Source organism: Heterodontus francisci, chromosome 36 (assembly GCF_036365525.1).
Source record: "Heterodontus francisci isolate sHetFra1 chromosome 36, sHetFra1.hap1, whole genome shotgun sequence".
Lineage (NCBI taxonomy): Eukaryota > Metazoa > Chordata > Chondrichthyes > Heterodontiformes > Heterodontidae > Heterodontus > Heterodontus francisci.
The window spans coordinates 11,171,661-11,192,335 of NC_090406.1; the positions used below are offsets into that span (position 1 = coordinate 11,171,661).

General features: G+C 44.7%; 1 protein-coding gene across 3 annotated transcripts; it reads left to right on the forward strand.

The window, feature by feature from the left end:
• Positions 1 to 726: 726 nt before the first annotated feature.
• Positions 727 to 10,011, forward strand: LOC137351587 (sphingosine 1-phosphate receptor 3-like). 3 transcript variants are annotated; one of them, XM_068016166.1, is made up of 2 exons: positions 727 to 986; positions 5,395 to 10,011. In XM_068016166.1, the coding sequence occupies exon 2, from the start codon at positions 5,553 to 5,555 to the stop codon at positions 6,696 to 6,698; it is 1,146 nt and encodes a 381-aa protein (XP_067872267.1). In that variant the 5' UTR covers positions 727 to 986; positions 5,395 to 5,552; the 3' UTR covers positions 6,699 to 10,011. The 3 variants fall into 3 exon arrangements, with proteins under 3 accessions (XP_067872267.1, XP_067872268.1, XP_067872269.1); XM_068016167.1 differs by lacking the exon at positions 727 to 986 and adding an exon at positions 999 to 2,204; XM_068016168.1 differs by lacking the exon at positions 727 to 986 and adding an exon at positions 3,270 to 4,460.
• The last annotated feature ends 10,664 nt before the right edge of the window (positions 10,012 to 20,675 follow it).

Consider the following 20,675-nt stretch of genomic DNA (forward strand, 5'->3'; position numbering starts at 1 on the left):
CAACAACACTCAAGAAGCTCGACACCATCCAGGACAAAGCAGCCGGCTTGATTGGCACCCCACCTACACCCCATCCCTCCCTCCACCACCAATGGACAGTGGCAGCAGTGTGTACCATCTACAAGATGCACTGCAGCAACTCACCAAGGCTCCTTAGACAGCACCTTCCAAACCCATGACCTCTAACACCTAGAAGGACAAGGGCAACAGATGCATGGGAACACGACCACCTGCAAGTTCCCCTCCAAGCCTCACACCATCCTGACTTGGAACTATATCGCCGTTCCTTCACTGTCGCTGGGTCAAAATCCTGGAACTCCTTAACAGCACTGTGGGTGTACCTACCTCATGGACTACAGCAGTTCAAGAAGGCAGCTCACCACCACCTTCTCAAGGGCCATTAGCGATGGGCAATAAATGCTGGTCTAGCCAGTGATGGCCACATCCCATGAATGAATAAAAAAAATTCATGCTAGAGGTGCAGTTAGCCTGAGCTTTCTGTAGAAAGACCACATTTACCTCAAACAGTGACGCTTGCTAAGTATTACTATGGGTGAATGTCACTTTATTGGCACTGGATCAAGAGAGTCATTAGTCAACAACTTGACCCCAAATCACAATGTACTTTGGTGAGTGGGGCTGATTTCCAGGATTGGTAGGCAACTTTAATGTCCCGCCTTCTTCAGACAAAATAAGAGAGGCTGACGTGCACTCTTTTAAAAAAAACCCCACTGTAGTCCAGCTCCCATAGTCAGGAAACTGCTGAAATCAAGTGAGGTGTTTCACTGTTCTGTCCAGTATGTCGCACGGCCGGTGAGGGGTTCACATCTTCGCTTTACTGGGACGTAAATATAAAAAGCAGATCTTTTCCTGCTGCCTCCAAACTGCGCGAAGTGTGTGTGTGTGTGTGTTTGCAGTTCCAGTGATTCCAGTTGTAAGGCAACAGACTAGGAGAGAACAGTCTGTCGCCTCTGGAGTTAGTGAAGGTGGGTGAATTGTTTCTGCAACTTCAGTCAGGTTCTTCTGAAAGTTTAGCAGAGAACCCGTAAGTGTAATTTTCTGGTGGTTGTATTTAACTTGAATTTTGCTGCCTAGATGGGGTGCTGCAAGTGCAGGTAAAATACCTTTATGGAAGTTGTATAAAATTTGAGCTGTATCTTTATAATATATACTTGCATATTTATCGTCTAATGCATTTGACAGAATAATTCCCGTCTGTATAAAGATAAATATTATACATAAAGAGCAACAGAAGCAGAGATGCACGCAATGAGTGAGACTCATACACAGAAACAGGGCACACACACACTCAGGAACAGTGATATACACAGACACAGCCATAGATAGAGGCACAGAAACAGGGAAGGCGAGATGGACAGAGAAATGTACAGGGCAAAAGGGAAAAGAGGAGGGTGAGTAAGAGATGGAGTAAACCACAATGAGACAGAGACAAGAAATTTATTGTTTATATTTGAGAGACAGAAGGGTTCGTTGAAAACCCGCTTTCGGAGGAAGCGCTTACCGGGGGGTGCCCAGAGACTAACAGCTCCACACTTTCCATTTAAAGTCAGGGGCTAATTTCCAGACCAGCTTGTGAAGTACGCTGGATGCGCGGAATCAGTCCCCATAAGGGTGGAAGCACCAAAGTTCTCCAACGCTTTATCTGGTGCCAAGTTAAATTTACATGTTTGTTTTATGATGATGCCATAAGAGCAGTTTATTAATTAAAATGCTAAATAAATGGGACAGATCATATTTGGTGGGTTCACAAGCCCAATTCAGACGTTAATAGCAGAGGATGTTGGTTACATTGGAGAAATCCGTGAACTTTTTATTTTGCACGGGGCTGCTTGTTAATTCTTTGCCTCAATAATTGGAGGAGTCGTTTTCTGTATAATCTGCGTTCTCACATGGGCTTATAAGGAACCTCTCGACACGTTATCACTTTTCCCAAACTGTGCTCTTAATTCCCACCGAAACATCTAAATATATGTTTTAATCCCACCTGGGGGTTGAGTATATCCTCTGTGAGGTCTGGTTTCCAGAGTATGAGAACTGTGAAAACAGTATGAAAATCCAATCGATTCAGAAGAGTCAAAACCGGATGAAAACAAGTGAACTTGTAAAATAAAAGCAGAAAGTGCTGGAAATACTCAGCAAGTCTTGCAGCATCTGTGGAGAGAGAAGCAGAGTTAATGCTTCAGGTCGGTGATCTTTCATCAGAACTTTTATTTCACATATCCAGCATCCACAGTATTTTGCTTTTATTTAAGTCAACTTATTGGTTTTGTTCTGCTTGGTCCCTCCTTTCCCGACTGCATCAAATAACTGGATATGAAAGTATGGAAGACTTGCATTTATATAGCGCCTTTCACAACCTCAGTAACTCCAAAAGTGCTTTACAGCCTTTTGAAGTGTAGTCACTGTTGTGATGTAGGCAATGGAAAAACATCAAATTGTACTATATTAGTTATAGCAATTCATCAAACTTTGATTTAATAGAACATTAAACTATAAAAATTGTGGGTAGTCTATTGTCCGTGGACCACAGTTTGAAATCAGTATCCACTTTAGATGGCTTAACAGTTTTCAGCAAATGTGTGTGTGGAATTCTGCTTGCCCTCATCCAAATGCTGGATAAATTGTAAATTACCAGAGAGTTGAGGATCTGTCCTGCTTTTTGTAGATAGGACACACCTGGGTAATTTTCCACATTGTCAGGAAGATGCCCGTGTTGTAGCTGTACTGGAACAGCTCGGCTAGGGGTGTGGCTAGTTCTGGAGCACAAGTCTTCAGTACTATTGCCAGAATGTTGTCAGGGCCCTTAGCCTTTGCAGTAGCCAGTGCCTCCAGCTGTTTCTTGATATCATGTGGAATGAATTGGATTGGCTGAAGACTGGGGACATCAGGAGTAAGCAGAGATAGATCATGCACTCGGCACTTCTGGATGAAGATGGATGCAAATGCTTCAGCCATGTCTTTTGCACTGATGTGCTGGGCTGCCCCATCATTCAGAATGGGAATATTTATGGAGCCTCCTCCTCCTGTTAGTTGTTTAATTGTCCACCAACATTCATGACTGGGTGTGGCAGGACTGCAGAGCTTTGATCTGATCTGTTGGTTGTGAGATTGCTTAGCTCTATCTATTGCATGCTGCCTCTGCTGTTTGGCATGCATGTAGTCCTGTGTTGTAGCTTCACCAGGTTGACACTTCATTTTTGGTATGCCTGGTGCTGCTCCTAGCATGCCCTCTCCCACTCTTCATTGAACCAGGGTTGATCCCTTGGCTTGATGATCATGGGTAGAGTGAGGGATATGCCGGGTCATGAGGTTACAGATTGTGGTTGAGTGCAGTTCTGCTGTTGCTGCTCAGCAGCACTTCATGGATGCCCAGTTTTGAGCTGCCAGATCTGTTCTGGATCGATCCCATTTAGCACAGTCGTAGTCTCACACAACACAATGGACAGTATTAATGTGAAGATGGGACTTCGTTTTCACAAGGATTGTGCAGTGGTCACTCCTACCAATACTGTCACAGACAGATGCATCTGCAACAGGTAGATTGGTGAGAACAGGGCCTAGTAGGTTGTGCCCTCACCATCTGCCACAGGCCCATGGCAGATATGTCCTTCAGGGCTCAGCCTGCAGTGGTGCTGCTGAACCCCCCCTTGCTGATGGACATTGAAGTCTCCCACCCAGAGTACATTCTGTGCCCTTGCCTCCCTCAGCGCTGCTTCCAAGTGGTGTTCAACTTGTCAATGTTGAGGACTCCCAAGGCAGCTCCATCCTGACTGTATACCACTGTACTGCCACTTCTGGTGAGTCTGTCCTGTAGGTGGGACAGGACATATCCAGGGATGGCGATGGTCATACCTGGGACATTGGATGTAGGGTATGTTTCTGTGAGTATAACTATGTCAGACTGTTGCTTGACTAGTCTGTTGGACAGCTCTCCCAATTTTGGCACAAGCCCCCAATTGTTATTAACTGGGTCAACAGCACTAGGTTTGCCGTTGTTGTTTCTGGTGCCAAGGTCGATGCTGGGTATTCCATCCAGTTTTATTCCTTTTCAACTTTTGTGTAGAGCTTTGGTACAACTGAGTGGCTTGCTAGGCCAGTTCTGAGGGTAGTTAAAAGTCAACCACATTGTTGTGGATCTGGAGTCACATGTAGGCCAGGTAAGGACGTTAGTGATATAATAAAAGCAAAATACTGCAGATGCTGGAAATCTGAAATAAAAACAAGAAATGCTGGAAATACTCAGCAGGTCTGGCAGCATCTGTGGAGAGAGAAGCAGAGTTAACGTTTCAGGTCAGTGACCCTTCATCAGAACTGCAGAATCGACATCAGTGAACCAGACGGCTTTTTACAACAATCAATGGTAGTTTCGTGGTCATCATTATGAGCTCAATCATTGAGCATGTTCAAGATCCCATGGCACTATTTTGAAGAATCCGCAGGTGAGTTCTCCCTGGAGTCCTGTCGAATATTCATCCCTCAGCCAACACTTGAAAACAGATTATCTGGTCATTATCACATTGCTTTTTGTGGGAGCTTGCTGTGCAAATTGGCTGCAGCACTTCAAGAGTACTTACCTGGCTGGAAGCAGCTTTGGGACATTGTAAAAGGTGCTATATAAATGCTAGTCTTTATTAACAGGGGTGAACTTGTCTCAGTTTAATGTTTTGCATAATTTGTACATTTCTGAACTGCTTTCTCAAGTAATGTACAATACAGAGCACATGGAACATTCTAGTTTGCATGGATTAAAAGATAAATATATTGAAGGTTTTGTGCAGTTCTGTACATTTAGGTGCTATTATGTATTGGGAGAACAAGGGTCATTCATTGACAGTGGGCATCGAGGACTCAGCACTCGGTAAGACTGCCAAGCCTAAGGAATTATCTTCACAAATTAAAGGTTATTCTCATGAGCATTATTGTGACCGTTCATCGAGGCATTAAAAAAATTATTTTATTTTCTTTGAACATTTTTGTTACAAAAATATTGAAGTTGGGGGAACAAAATGCTATTTTGCTGGGTGTGGGGTTGCTGTTTGGGAGGGGGTAGGTGGGGGGTTCATGTGATGAAACCTCCAGGAATATGACCCACCAGAGTTAACACGACTGGGCTAGGATTGGGCAGTGATTGGCCTCTGGGAGTCCAGTGTTGGGCACTGCTTGCACCCTATGTGAGACTGCGGTTGGGCAAGACTTTGGCCCTGTGGGAGTCTGGGTGGGGTGTTGGGATCTGAAGCTCCCCTCGTTCACTGTATTTTTTTTTACTTGTATTACCACCAGTTTCCCTTTTATTTCTGATCTCTGAAATATTGAACTTCTGGCATTATAGAAAACCAACTTTGTCTAAATCCAATTATAAATATTCTTCCACAGGTCAGAAACGTCAATTGAAACACCAGGTGATTTCCCCAGCCCACCACGGACAGCTCGTGATAGTGAACCGGACCCGATGATACAATGTGTTGACGGCGCCCTCTGAAGTTTGAAATGCTTCAGTACACAGAGTAGAGACAAGGAAGTGTCTTTGGGACATGCCTACTCACACAGTGGTTGGAATGGCTTTGGGCAGTACTTTTCCTGTGAATGATATCATCGTCAGGCATTATAACTATTCAGGAAAGCTGGACAACAGGAAGGAGAGTGATTCAAGCAGTGCCAAGGTTGTAATACTTCTACTGACTTGTATACTGATAGTCATTGAGAATGTAATGGTCCTCGTGGCTATTTGGAAAAACCAGAAGTTTCACACACGGATGTACTACTTAATCGGGAATCTTGCCCTTTCGGACCTCTTGGCCGGCGTGGCTTACGTATTTAACATCCTTATGTCTGGTACCCGTACTCTGTCCTTAACACCAACCGAATGGTTCATCAGAGAGGGGAGTATGTTTGTTGCCTTGTGCGCGTCAACCTTCAGCCTATTGGCTATCGCCATTGAAAGGCATATGACCATGGTGAAAATGAGACCTTATGACTCCAAGAAACAGTACAGGCTCTTCTTGCTCTTGGGGGCTTGCTGGATGGTCTCCATTCTATTGGGGATCTTGCCTCAAATTGGATGGAGCTGCATCGACAGTCTCAGATCTTGCTCCACAATGCTACCGCTCTTTGCCAAAAGCTACGTCGCCTTTTGCATCAGCATCTTAACCATCATCTTGTTTTCCGTCGTGATCCTGTACGTCCGCATCTACCGGCTCGTCAGCACCAGCAGCCGCAAGATGAAAACGCGCAGGAACGCCAAAAGCAGCCAGTCGGAGAGGGCCATGGCTCTCCTGCGCACGGTCATGATCGTCCTGGGGGTTTTCATAGCCTGCTGGTCACCGCTCTTTATCTTCCTGATGCTTGACGTAGCTTGCAGACCAAGGCAGTGCCAGATCCTCCTAAATGCAGACTGGTGCGTTGCCCTGGCTGTGCTGAACTCGGCCCTGAACCCCATCATTTACACCTTGTCCAGCAGGGAGATGCGCGGAGCCTTCTTTAAGTTACTCTGCTGCTGTTTCGTGGGCTCAAATGTAGCCAGGAACTTGCCAATGGCACCAACTGCAGATAACAGCAGGAGCAAGTCCAGCGGCAGCAACTTCAACAAACCTAGGGAGGAGGTTGACTCCCCAACAATGCTAATTTCGGCCTATATAGTTAAGGCAAGTGACTTTTCATTGGAGAAGGGGAAGTCTTGAACTTTCTTGTGACGTTCCAAGAATAATCCAAGGAAAGCATGTTTACTTGTATCAGGATTGTGACTTAAAGACTATTGATATCAGTGTTTCTGTTTTAATATATAAAGAAGTACCATTACCTTGTACAAAATATCACAATAATATTGATTGATTTCACTTGATAAACAGCAGTGACTATATCATGTTTATTGGTTCTCCAGCCCAAAGGTCACCACGCCTCCAATACAGAGCTCTGATTATCAGTGTACTATGTGACAACTGCCATGATTTGCTTCCATGCCCACAGATTAGTGGAGGTGGGCAATGGAAGCAAGGGGGGAATAGGTGCTGGCTGCACAAAAGGAAGGTAGTCAGCCAAAGTCACCTGCTTTTGATTGTCATCCAGTCAACTCCACACCCCACCCCCCCACCCCCCCACCCCCACCCACTCCCCTCCCGGAAAATGTGGTTGGTGTGTGAGGGCGGGAAATGGCACAGTTGTCATTATTTCTCCTCTCCATGGTCGAAAAGCCTGCTAACACTTCCTGTCTAGGCTCACGCTTGCGCAGGACTCCGGGAAGCTGGCAGCAGATTGAAGCTGTAACCAATTCCTGCAGGACAAAAATGGTCCATGAGTCTGATTCCCGGGCAATAATCTCAACTTGAAGCTCACATGAGTTACTTCTGGTGTGTCCTCAGAATATGGGGTCGAGCATTTAGGACTGAGATGTGGAGAAATTTCTTCACTCAGAGAAGTGTAAATCTTTGGTAATTCTATACTCCAGAGAGCTGTGGATGCACAGTCATTGAGTATATTCAAGACAGAGGTTGATACATTTTTGGGTACTAAAGGAATTAAGGGATGTGGGATAATGTGAGAAAGTGGAGTGGAGATAGAAGATCAGCCATGATCTTGTTGAATGGCGGAGCAGGCTCGAAGGGCCTACTCCACCTCCTATTTGTTATGTTCTTATGTTCATACAGTTTGTGATTAAACTCCTTGATGATATTTCTGTTCACTTTTAGTTATCCATTGCCCCAGGCACAGATAATGAAAAGCAGTACACTGTAATGTACTCTAAATATTGTGTACCACTATAGCAAAATCTTTTCAGGGATTTCCCATCCATAGCCTGTAAGTAATAGCTGTTGACACTACCTGGTGAATGCTTAATGCATTTGTACGAGATTCCTTTACTCGGTATTTCAGCAAGGTGGTACCCTGTTTAAAATGGCAGAGAAGGGTAAGTTCGATTGTAAAACACCCATCCTTGTTTTCAAACCCCTCCATGTCCTTGCCACCTCCCAATCTCTGTAACCTCCTCCGGCCCTACAACCCTCCAAGAACTTTGCATTTCCTTCAACTCTGGCCTCTTGTGCCTCCCCAACTTCCTTTGCTTCACCATGGGTGGTCATACCTTCTGCCGTCTTGGCCCTAAGCTCTGGAATTTCCTCCCCCAAACCTCTCTCTCTTCCTTGAAGATGCTGCTTAAAACCTACCTCTTTGATCAAGAGGTCACTGCTCCTAACGTCACATTGAGTCGATGCCAATTTTTGTCTGATTACATTCCTGTGAAACACCATGGGATGTTTTGCTGCACTAAAGTTCTATACCAATGCAATTGGTTGTTGTATGAATGTGTTGCACGTTTGCTCACTTATATCAGTAACAGTCTTTGCAAGCAGTTAGAGGTTTGAGTGAACTTAAAAATTTGCTTTATTTAAACCAGTTGCTTCAACTAATTTATTCTCTTAATTTGCTCTTGGGTGTGGGTAACAGTGATATGCCAGTATTCGTTGCCCATCCCTAGTTGCCCTAAGGACATTAAGAGTTGACCAGTTGGGAATGGAGTCATACCTGGGTGAGACCAGGTGGGAAAGGGGCTGGGGTGGAGGTGGTGGAGGTAGAATCCCATTACTGTAGGACATCAGCAAGCCTTTTCTGGTGCTAGCCTACAAAGTACCATCTTTATTCAAATTTATTCAAATTCACTCTTACAACTTACCAGGGTGGAATTTGAGCTCTGGATTCTTAGTACTACAATCACTAGATTACATGCATCGATACTGTCTAAACTAGCACACTACAAAGTAACACAGAATCCATTGGGCACAATATGTTGAACGAGCTATGACAACAAATCCATTCAAATACTTTATTTTGCCACTTGTGTGTGAGGTTAGCTGTCAGTATTACTGTGAAAGTTGGGCTAGGGAGGGATGAGGTGGTGTCCCAATGATCATCTACACTCACCCATGCATGGATGGTGGGAGGTCAAGGTTCTTTAACTGAAGATTTCAAAGGGTGATTACTGAAATGATCCGGACAAATTGTTCACTTTGGCAAGGGGTGATCACCCTGGAGTAGGAGGGGTAACTGGACAGAACTGTTTCACCCAAAGGCTTCTGAATAAGTTACTGGGGAAAGATTGTTGATGTTGATAATACAAATGGGTGCAAGAGACAATTGGATGTGTTTTTAGAGAAGAAATGGTTTAAGGGTTTTGGCAAGAACTTTAAAAAGGCTACTAGTGGCAAAATTCTGCTTTTGTCCTCGCAAACTGTGCGACCGCATCTCTTGGTATTCCTTACTTGGCAATCTTACAGCCATCTTGGTGTTTCCCTCTGGAACTCTCTCCCTTATTTACTTCATCTTGGTGTTTCCCTCTGGAACTCTCTCCCTTATTTACTTCCCTCTTTGCCTTTAAAACATCCTCAAAACCTACTTCTTGGACTTTGGCCAATTGTCCTAAATTTAGCTCTCTCTTAAATCCTCTGCCCCTCAGTCTGCCTCTCTTAAATCCTCTACCCATCGTGTGCTCTCTCTCTCTCTCTCTTCTCAGTTCTCTACTGCTTAAATATTCCAACATGGGACATGAAGGAGCTTGCAAAATAGCATCACGTCCGAGGGCCCATCACCACAAAAGAAAGTGCACCAGTCACAGGCTCACTTCTGACTTCTGCTTTGAAAGCTATTACCTGATGGCAGACTTGTGAGGTACAATTGTGCTACACTAACTACAGAAGGCTAATGTGGATGTTTATATATAATCCCTCAAAGAGCTTGAACTATTGTGCACTATTTATTAAATATTGTGATTATATATTTTTAGTTGAGCCATGAAGAAATAAACCTTTAATGCTTTCATTAGCAATGTACATGTAATTGTATATGTGTTATTAAAAATATGAACTGACTAGCTGGTAAACTATATTGTGAAAGTGGCCAGGTAAAATGGGCTGCCTATGTACTGTATGTGAAGGTGTTATTGTAGGTCAGTGAACACATGAGACAAAAAGCACTTTGATTAATAAATATGGTCTGTGATAAGAATGTGTATTTTTCAGGTTTTTTTGCAGATACAGTTACAAGATAACTGCCGATCAAGATGGCCATTTATACTAACTTAACTCATCTGCCCTGAATAGCCTGCTGTTGCCACAACTCCTCATACAACAGTTACTTCAATGTAAATTTACCAGAATAATACCTGGGACTCCAAGGGTTAAGTACAAGGAAAGATTGCACACACTAGTCTTGTGTTCCCTGGAATTTAGAAGTTAAGGGGTGATTTGATGGAAGTTTTCAAGATATTATGGGGAACAGATCGTTTCTATCAATCCTAGTTCTGCTGGTTGGGGAGTCTAGGACAAGGGGGCATAGGTCTGGCTCTTAATCTTTAGACTTTCAGGAGTGAAATTTAGGAACACTTCACATGCAAAGGATGGTAGAAGTTTGGAACGTTCCACAAATGACAATTGCTGCTAGATCAATAGTTAAATTTAAAACTGAGACTGATAGATTTTCGTGCAGATGTATTAAGGGACATGGGATAAAGGTGGGTACATGGAGTTAGTTCACAGATCAGCCATGATCTCATTGAATGGCGGAGTAGGCTCAAGGGGCTAAATGGCCGACTGCTGTTCCTATGTCCTTTGTTACTACGTGTATGGTGAATACGGGTGCATGTATGTATATATATGCATGTGCGCATTGTTTAGGGATATGCAGTAAGGACAGGATCATGATTGGTTGTGATTTCCTCCAGTGAGAAATAACTTGTTGACCCTCATTGTGATGTACAGGAAGACGGCTGACAACTAGTGGAACATTTTCCAGCGCAAGTCGGCCCTTTCAGGAGAGAATGTGGGAAAAGAAATCTGAAAACTCGCTGTGCCATTACTGACTTTAAGCTGTGTCAAACACCAAAGCGACAAGAAACAGTAAGGACAGCGGCCAGACTAGAACAACAGCCACAGCAACTTAGGGCTGGATTTTACCGGACTCCCGACGTCAAGCTCCATGGTGGGGGGGGGGGTGGAAAATCGTTCCAGCAGAGGCCCGCCATGGAGCTCGACACAGGGAGGACCCAGCCCGATCTTCCCAGTGGTGGCGAGACTCCATGGTGGCACCCTACCCCTCCCCCGCTGGGCGACGGGACCTGCATTTACATATTTAAATCAATAAAATGAATACATGAACATAAACTTATCTTTAATATTCTGGGTCCGCCGCATTCTTCAGTGTGGCAGCTGGCACTCCCACGCTTTCACTTCTCCGTCTGGGGAAAGTAGGCGTGACACTGGTCAGGAGTTAGGGGAGGGAGTAAAGACTTTTAGTGTGGGGGTGGGGGAATGGGGGCAAATAATCGTCATGAGTATAGGGGATGGTGGGGAGGGGTGAACTTTAAACTTTGTGCAGTCCGAGGGGGGATGGTCAGATTTCAAAGGTAAGTGTTTTGGGGGAAAAGGGGTGATAGAATTTTATTTGGTTCATTTTTGGAGGGTTAAAAATTTTAACTCACCAGCAGGGCTGGTTCCCTTTAAAAATGGTGCCAGCACCTGTGCCTAGGCAGCTGACTCCATTGCTGGCGTCAGAGAGCCCGCCCCTCCATGTGATTTGGGAGGGGGCAGGCCTCCCTGGCTATTTAAATGAGCCGCTGCATGGGAGATCTATGGCGTGTGTGGGCCATCATGTTTTGAACCCGCCGTCACCCCTTACAGCTTTACTTGTCCAGGACAACATCTCAAAGAGTTTTGCATTAAGAGGACAGTGGGTGGCAGGAGAGGTAAAAGGAAAAAAAATGGAGAGGTTGGGCAAGGGGGAGACCAAAGAGACAGTTTGTGAGGAAGTTTTCAAAAGCAAAGAGCTAAATGGCAGACTGGATGGAACAAGGCAGAGTGTTCCAGACAGTAGACAGTCAGTGGCGGAATGACTGCCACCAATCTTTCAGTGGGGAGCATATTGAAAGATATTAAAAGGAATACCTGCTGTTACGACCTGGTGAGAAAGGGGTCTAGGGTTCCCTCTCAGCCTTCACCTGGTCTTACCATAACAGTGTTTAATTTTAAACACACCGTGTTTTTAGCTGCCCCTTGGTGAATCCTTGTTCACTGTTTTCCAATTATAAGGCAAAGAAACCAGCATAAGCAGGTTTTCTTAGGTTTAAAGAAGAAAGGTTGAAATTTATTAAACTTAAACTCTAATTCGGTTAACACCTACGGACACATGACGCACCCACGCTAGCATGCATATGTGATACATGCAGATAGAAAAGAGCAGAAAAAAAATAAAGTGGAAAAGTTTGAGGCAATCTCTGAAGAGGGTTTTTGTTACAGTTATCATAGAGAGATGCAGCACTGAAACAGTCTGTGCCGACCAGCAACCACCCATTTATACTAATCCTACATGAATCCCATATTCCCTACCACATCCCCACCATTCTCCTACCACCTACCTCCACTAGAGGTAATTTACAATGGCCAATTTACCTATCAACCTGCAAGTCTTTGGCTGTGGGAGGAAACCGGAACACGCGGCAGAAACCCACATGGTCACAGGGAGAACTTACAAACTCCACACAGGCAGTACCCAGAACCAAACCTGAGTCGCTGGAGCTGTGAGGCTGCAGTGCTAACCACTGCGCCACTGTGCTGCCCAGTTCGTCAAGCTCATTGTAGAGTCCTTGATTGTAGATAGATCTTGCTCTTTGTTGGGGTCCAATATTCTTCTTAAACCTTGTTCGCTGTAGGAGACCTTTCTCTCTTAGGGTTCATGTGTCTTCAGTGGATTTGGAGTTCTGTGAGAAACAGAGGGCGAGCCAGAGCCGAGTGGTCTTCTTCAGTCCAGGAGCATACTGCAGTCTCTTAGGTCAAACTCTTTGTACAATTCGGAAAAACCAGGTTGCCAAGCAGGCTAGTCACGTGACCAGCTGGTCTGACCACGTTTGTTTGTGGATTTGGCCATCCCAGCAATCATCCTGAAATTTGAGCTCCCTCACCTTCAATGTCTGGTGCTCAAACTCCAATGTGGGTTAAATTGGATAAGGGAAGTAACCCCTTTAGAGTCATAGTCATAGAGAGATACAGAACTGAAACAGGCCCTTCTGCCCACCGAGTCTGTGCCAACCAACAACCAATCTAATCTACTAATTCTAAACCTACAAATAAACCTACTAATCCTACATTAATCCCTACCACATCCCCACCACCTACCTACACTAGGGGCAATTTATAATGGCCAATTTACCTATCAACCTGCAAGTCTTTGGCTGTGGGAGGAAACCAGAGCACCCGGAGGAAACCCACGCGGTCACAGGGAGAACTTGCAAACTCTGCACAGGCAGTACCCAGAACCAAACCTAGGTCACTGGAGCTGTGAGGCTGCAGTGCTACACTGTGCCACCCTTTGTTTCCACAAGCACTGTCTGTTAATATGCAAATGTCTTTCCAGCCAAGGGCCTGGTGATTTCTTTTTTAAACAAGGCCTTTCTTCACTTCAGCAACAGATTTCAAATCAATGTTCATATGTCATATGAAAAAATTAATGTGCCTCATTCTTGGCAGGTGGGGGGTCTGCATGACACTGCATTTATATAGCACCTTCCAAAACATCAGGATGTTCCAAAATGCTTTACAGTCAAAGAAGTAATTTTAAAGTGTAATCACTGATCTAATGCAGGAAACACAGCAGCCAAGTTGTGCACAACAAGCTCCCACAAACAATGATCAGAAAATCTGTGGCCGGAATTTTCCGTTGGGCGGGAGGCCCAGCTCACTGACCAAAAGGTTGGGGATGAGGCTGCCTCCGCTAGACCTGAGGAGCTACGCTGGGATTTTTCACTCCCAGGCCCTTAATTGGTCTTGGGCAGGCCTTCCACCTCCTTGAGGCAGCAAGTGCAGCCTAATAAAGCTGCCGGCCAATCAGTGGGCTGGCAGCTCTTAGTCCCAGCAGCGCCACTGGGAGTGGTGGCCACTGCTGGGACAACACCCAGCTTCAGCAGGAAGAGGAAGGATGGTTCCCGAAAGATGGTAAGTTTTTGAGACCTTGCTGGGGACAATTGGCCAGGCCCCGGCGAGACAAGGTGGGGGGGGGGGTTGGTTGGAAGGGGTGGGGGGAGGGGGAGAGGCCAGGAGTGTTGTGCGTTGGGAGTGGTTGGGTTTTCAGGGGCAGCTCTCCATGGGGCACCGGGTGCCCGATCAGGGGGGCTCCCCCACAGCCTGCAAGAAGGCTGCCAGGTTTTACCAGGGTGGTTCTAGGGGTCTTTGCCGTCCGGCTGCCGCAGGTAAAATACCAGTAGCAGCGGGAGGAGGCCCTTAAGTGGCAGTTAATTGACCAGTTAAGGGCCTTGATTGGCCTGAGGTGGGCGGGCTGTTTCTCGCTGCCCCACGTAAAATTACACCGGAGGTGGGAAGGCGTCAGGAATGACCTCCCACCGCCTCCCACTCAATTTTTCGGCCCGCCCTGCCCCCGCCACCAGGCCGCTCGTTGGGGTTGGGGGGGGCTATAAAATTCCAGCTTGTTTTACTGAGGGATAAATATTGGCTAGGACACTGGGGAGAACTCCCCTTCTCTTCTTCAACATAAAGCCAAGGGATCATCTGAGACAGTGCAGCACTCCCTCAGTACTGTCCTGGAACGTCAGTTGAGATTTTGTGAAATCTCGAACCCATAACTTTTCTGATTCAGAGGTGAGAGGGCTACCAACAGCTGACACTGAAATACATTGCACACTTGTGAATTCATTGCTCTAATAAAACTACCAAAACCCAATAAGGGGACAGAAAAAAATGATCTCCAATAGATTTAGCTCCTCCAATGAGCATCTTATCCCAGCCAATCCCAGATGCAGCCGCATATTTATGTGTAAAAGTGATGTTTTCCCAGCTCTGGCCACTAGGTGGAAGTACAGTTCAAGAGTTATTAATTGTTAGCTGTCAGTATTTGTAATCAATGGTGCATGAAAGAATGTATTTGCAGATAATCAAAAGATATTAAATAAAGGGTGTTATCAATTTAACAAATGTATTTCAATCAATCAAAACAACTGTACCAGCACCAATTCCAACTCAAGGCAAGACTAATAAAAGTTAAAATGTGCACTGGAACCATTCTACGCAATGCAGAATTGTCCCATTTATATTATGACCTGATCCCCTCCTTATGTTTCTAACTTCCTCTAGCCCTATTATACCCCCACCGACTTCCTGAACTTTCCATTCATCCTGTGTATCCAAGTTTTTTGCCCCACCTTGCATAACTTGAGCTCATCCAAAAACTCTGCTGCCCGTGTCCTAACTCACACAAGTCCTGTTCAGCCTTCGCCCCCGTGCCTGCTGACCGATTTTGGCTCCTGATCAAGCAATGCCTCAATTTTAAAAATTCTCATCGCTGCTTTTAAAGTCCCTCCAAGGCCCCGCCTCTCCCTATCTCTGTAATCTCCCCAGCCCTACAACCCCACCAAGATATCTGTGCTCATCTAATTCCGGCCTCTTGAGCATCCCTGATTTTAATTGTTCCAACATTGCTGGCCGTGCCTTCAGCCACGAAAGTCCTAAGCTCTGGAATTCTCCCCCTACACCTGTCCGCTCCTTAAAACCTACCTCTTTGACCGAGCTTTTGCTATCTGCTCTAATATAGCTTTATGTGGCTCGGTCTCAAATTCTGCTTATTAACCTCCTGTAAAGCACCTTGGCATATTTTATTATGTTAAAGCTGCCATATAAATGCAAGTTGTTGTTGATGTCATTGGAAGTTGTGTCTTCAGCCATCTATGTCCTAATCCCTTGGCACAGTGGCGCAGTGGTTAGCACCGCAGCCTCACAGCTCCAGCAACCCGGGTTCAATTCTGGGTACTGCCTGTGTGGCGTTTGCAAGTTCTCCCTGTGTCTGTGTGGGTTTCCTCCCACAGCCAAAAGACTTGCAGGTTGATAGGTGAATTGGCCATTATAAATTGCCCCTAGTATAGGCAGGGGAATATAGGGATAGGTGAGGATGTGGTAGGAATATGGGATTAGTGTAGGATTAGTATAAATGGGTGGTTAATGGTCGGCACAGACTTGGTGGGCCGAAGGGCCTGTTTCAGTGCTGTAGATCTAAATCTTAAACCACTTAGTGTCTCACCCTTCCTCAAAACCCTCCACTTTGGTCAAGCTTTTGGTTACCCCTTGTAGTTGCTCCTTCTTTAGTTTGGCCACTATTTTCCTCCTGCATTTGGACATCTTTCTCAATTAAAGTTGCTGTTTTAAATATTTGCTGTTGACGTGTCAGGCTTAGCTCAGTGTAATAAGTCAGCAGGTTGCGGCTTCTTCAGCCTATGCCATCGACAAAAGCATCTAATTCAGACGAACACTTCAGTGCCGTCTTTCAGAGGAGGTGTTAAGTCAAGGCCCTGTCTTCTGGATGGGATGCTGTGAAAGATCCCACTGGAGTCTTGCCCTGTGTCCTGGTCAGCATTTATCCCCACATCACTGAAAACACATTACCTGGTCACTTACCTCATTTGTGTTTGTGGGACCTTGCCATCTGCAATTTGGCTGCTGCTTTTCCTACACTACAAGTGACTATACTCCAAGCAAAAAGCACTTAATTGGCTGCAAATTGCTTTGGGACGTCCAGAGATCGTGAAAGGCACTATATAAATGTAGGTCTTTGTTTTTTTAACCAGCTGAGATATTCTAGAGTCCAGTGATGGAAAATTCAAAATATGACTCACTTTGGTCAACCTCTAATGAAAAGTTGTAGAGGTTTGAGGATGGTAGGAGCAATTTGGGGAGTGTGGGAGGGGGGGTTAATTGGGTCATTAAATTGTCCAGTGCCTTGCGTGCGAATGATGTATGATGGAGATAGACAAGATCTAAAAATGAGAAAACTCAAACAGCTTACGGAAAATAACGACCGCCCCATGAGAACTGTAAATAGAGAAGGCTCTGGAAATTACAGAAATATTTGAATACTTGCGTGCTTTTATTTGTCCTTCTTGCCAGTGCCTAATGTCTGGGCCACGTTGGTATTTCTGGCACCCGCCCTTTCCAAAGGCAGTGAAAATGTCATGGGAAAAAAGCACATAAACATCCTGACTATCAAGTGGCAGGGTCTGACTTTCATAAGTCTCGCACTTCGCTTGGGTGCAAAATACACTTGTGCTATTTTTGCTCTGCCGTACAGGGTTGAGAGCACCACTTTCGGTTACCTTTTATGGTTAAGCAATAAAATGGTGCCTTCTAACAGGATGATAATTGGCAACAGAACCCGAGAAGGGATATGAGGTGAGTTATGATGATGTGGAATTCACTGCCTGTAAAGGGTGGTGGAGCAGATTCAATAATAACTTTCAAAAGGGAATTGGATTATATACTTGAAAAGGAAAATAAATTGCAGGGCAATGGGGAATGAGCAGGGGAGTGGGACTAATTGGACAGCACTTTCAAAGGGCCAGCACAAACGTGATGGGCCGAAAGGCCTCCTTCTGTGCTGTATGATTCTCTGAACAATTGTTTTGGCGAACAGCATTAAGCGGGAAAACTCAACACCAGCTGGGACAGGGCTAGCATTGTTTTCCATCAGTTCCCCACGTCCCCCAGTGAATTGACTGCTGGCTTTACTCAGTGAGTGATAGGTGATCTCCCTTCAGTGATAAAATGATCTAGATGGAGTGTCAGTCCAAATTCTACATGGTCCTCGAGTGGGTTTTTAATTGTTTCATGTGTATTTGTGCATTCACAATAAGTGACTTTTACAATATTTTACAATAATGGTTATCATAATGATGAGGGCTGCATGTGGACCTGATAGGCTGAATTTAATTTTTATAAGTTTCCATTGTTTTATGGTTTATAATTCCTTATTAGTTGTGCCCTTCTGGAAAGGGTGGACTTAATGTTTGGTTCTTTGTTTAATAACACTGGATAGCCCAGTGTCACCTTATGGGTTTCATTAAAAAAGGCACTCCCTGCACTTTCATTGCTGCAGACAGCTGACTGGAAAAAGTGGGAGGTGCAGACAGAAACGACACAGTAGGCCTTTTTTGTTTTGACCAGCTCAGTATCTGACCTGCACAGAAACCGGTCAGCATCCTTAAGAATTTCTAAAGCAAATCACCATAAGTACAGGGTTATCTGGGGGTCAGAAGGAAGAAACTAAGCCCCCAGTCACACGTCTATCCCTCCAGCTCCCTGTGTCAATCAGTAGCCATTCCTTGCAGTACTGCGGACCTAACCTGGCTCAGGTTTTACATTATAGAGTCTGCCGTACAGTGCTAATCTGATTCCAATTTCGCCTCGCCAAGTGTGCTACTTCGGAATCAACCGGACTCCAGAGAGACTCACTTATACACAATAGGCAGATACCAGGGAATGGATTCTTCACACTTAACCCCTCCTTAAATCAACACCAAAGAAACAGATAATCTGGTCATTATCACAATGCTGTTTTTGGGATGCACACAAATTGGCTGCTGTGTTTCCTACATTACAACAGTGACTACACTTCAAAAATTACTTCATTGACTGTCAGGCACAAATGAGACGCCCTGAGGTTGTGAAAGACACTATATAAATGCAAGACTTCCTTTCTTAAAACCTGGCCCTCTTTTGATACTCCTACCTCCTTTTCCAAAGCTTTTGGTCTCCTGTCCTAACATCTCCTTCTTTGGCTAAGTGCCAATTTTTGTCTGATTAGGCTCCTGTGAAGCATCTGGGGAGGTTTCACCATGTGAAAGGCACTCTATAAATGCAAGCTGTTGTTGTTGGCGTTGCATATGAAATTTGATCTGTTACATTTTGCAATTACGCACAAGGTGCAGATGGGCAAAAAGAAGAAGAAAATCAGGGAACAGCACGGGGTCTAAGTTTCAAAATCTCCCACGATACAGAAACAAGGGAACGTCAAAGTGCCACAACTTCACTGAAGACCAGGGAGAGAACACCCAGGCATCACACACTATCTAGGGAGGGAAATGGTGCACCAGACTGCAATTATGCCACATCGTTCTCGTCATTGACAACCCCAGTTTTAACGTCAAGAACTTTCCACCTGGCAGAGGTGGGGAAAAGAAGTATTAATAAACAGAAATGGGTGTCAGGCCAGGATGGAGTAGAGATTAGGAGAGGTGAGCAAAAGCCTGGTCAGAAAGATGGGTTTTGAGAAGACGTTTTGAAGGTGGAGAGAGAAGTTGAGAGCAGGAAAGTTTATGGGAGCAGGTTCAAGAGATAAGGTGGCTGATTGCAGTGCCGCCAACTGTTGGATAAAGCTGGGATAGCGATGCCGAAAAGGCCAGAGCTGGAGCAGCATAACTTGCGGAAGGAGGTACAAAGCTGGAGAAAGTACCTTTTGTTGTAGCACCTGGATGAAGGCTCATAACTTGTCTTTTTCCTAACAGAGGCTGACTGGCTCGCTGTATATTTCCAGCATTTTCTGTTTTTTACAATAAATTCTCAAAAGCAAGAAATATGGTTTGAGCTCATGAAGATAAAAGAGGGAGTTTCTAACAAAAGAATCAATACATCAGTAACAGAAGGCTGTTCATTAGGCATAAAAGTGTTAGATAAGCTTAGTGTTAGAAACTCAAACATTGAATCCTCTGTTTGTTCACAGTTCAATATAAAACATATTTTAAAATATTCTGGAGAGAACCAACATTTGTAAAGCACCACATCATATATGGGGATAGGGTGGGATAACAGAGTTGAGGTAGACCAGCTATGTTCTTATTGAATGGCGGAGCAGGTTCCAGCCACTGTCTGGCCGAGTCCCTCCCCTTTTCCATATGTTCTTATCTCTCAGATATCTCAAGGGTGAATTACTCTGAAGTGCAGTGATGGTTGTCGTGAAACACACTGGCCCAGAGGAGATAGTCAATTGAAGTGTTTAAAAGGAAGATAAATGCTTATTTGAGAGCAAGGGGCATTCAGGGATGTCGTGAAAAGATAGCAAACTGGGATTGAAAAGATAGAGCTGCTGTTGACAACAAAATGGCAGAAGAGACGCAATGGGCCACACAGGGATAGGCACCAACATGCTGCACCATGGGCATTTGACAAAATTATTGACTCAGCCACAGACATGTGTATATCGTGTAGCCAACCTAATACCATCAAAACACAGTCTAATTTAAAACACATTTCTCCCTATAAATAAAGTAGCTAAGAATACAACATCAGTGGAGAGCAGCACAACTGTATTAGCTAGCTAGCAAGCAAAATAGTATGCAATGCCAATGCGAATTACTTTTGTTGACAGAATAGAGCTACACCATGTGCTAATGTTGCGTTAGCATGGAGCTAGCCAGCTAAACCATTATGCAATAAAAAAAAACAGGACTATAAGAAGTAACCGTCTCTTTCCCATGCTGGGTTGAGCGATCCTTTTTTTTCGAATTTGACGCCATGTTTTTTCACGGGTAAGAAAAAAAGCAGGAAAAACGTCAACAAAGAATTAGAATTCACAGCTGAACAACTGAACAAAAACTGAACAAGATATGACTGTGTGTATTGATGACCTTCGCAGAGTTTAACACCAGAGTCTGCACAATATTGCTGCGATCTTTGTGAACTGGCTCATTTACTCAACTTCCCGTTCTCCTTCTTTCTATTATGCTAAACCTGTATTTTTGGGAATTTCTAATGAGGAGAGGCAATATAGTCCAACACTCACAGCAACCTACAATCCACCTACAATACCAGGTTAGGGAGACTGAGTTCAGAAACACTGACCAACAC

What these genes read in the sequence shown, in the direction of transcription:
- LOC137351587 (XM_068016166.1), top strand. Translation starts at nt 5,553, where the DNA reads ATGCCTACTCACACAGTGGTTGGAATGGCTTTGGGCAGTACTTTTCCT.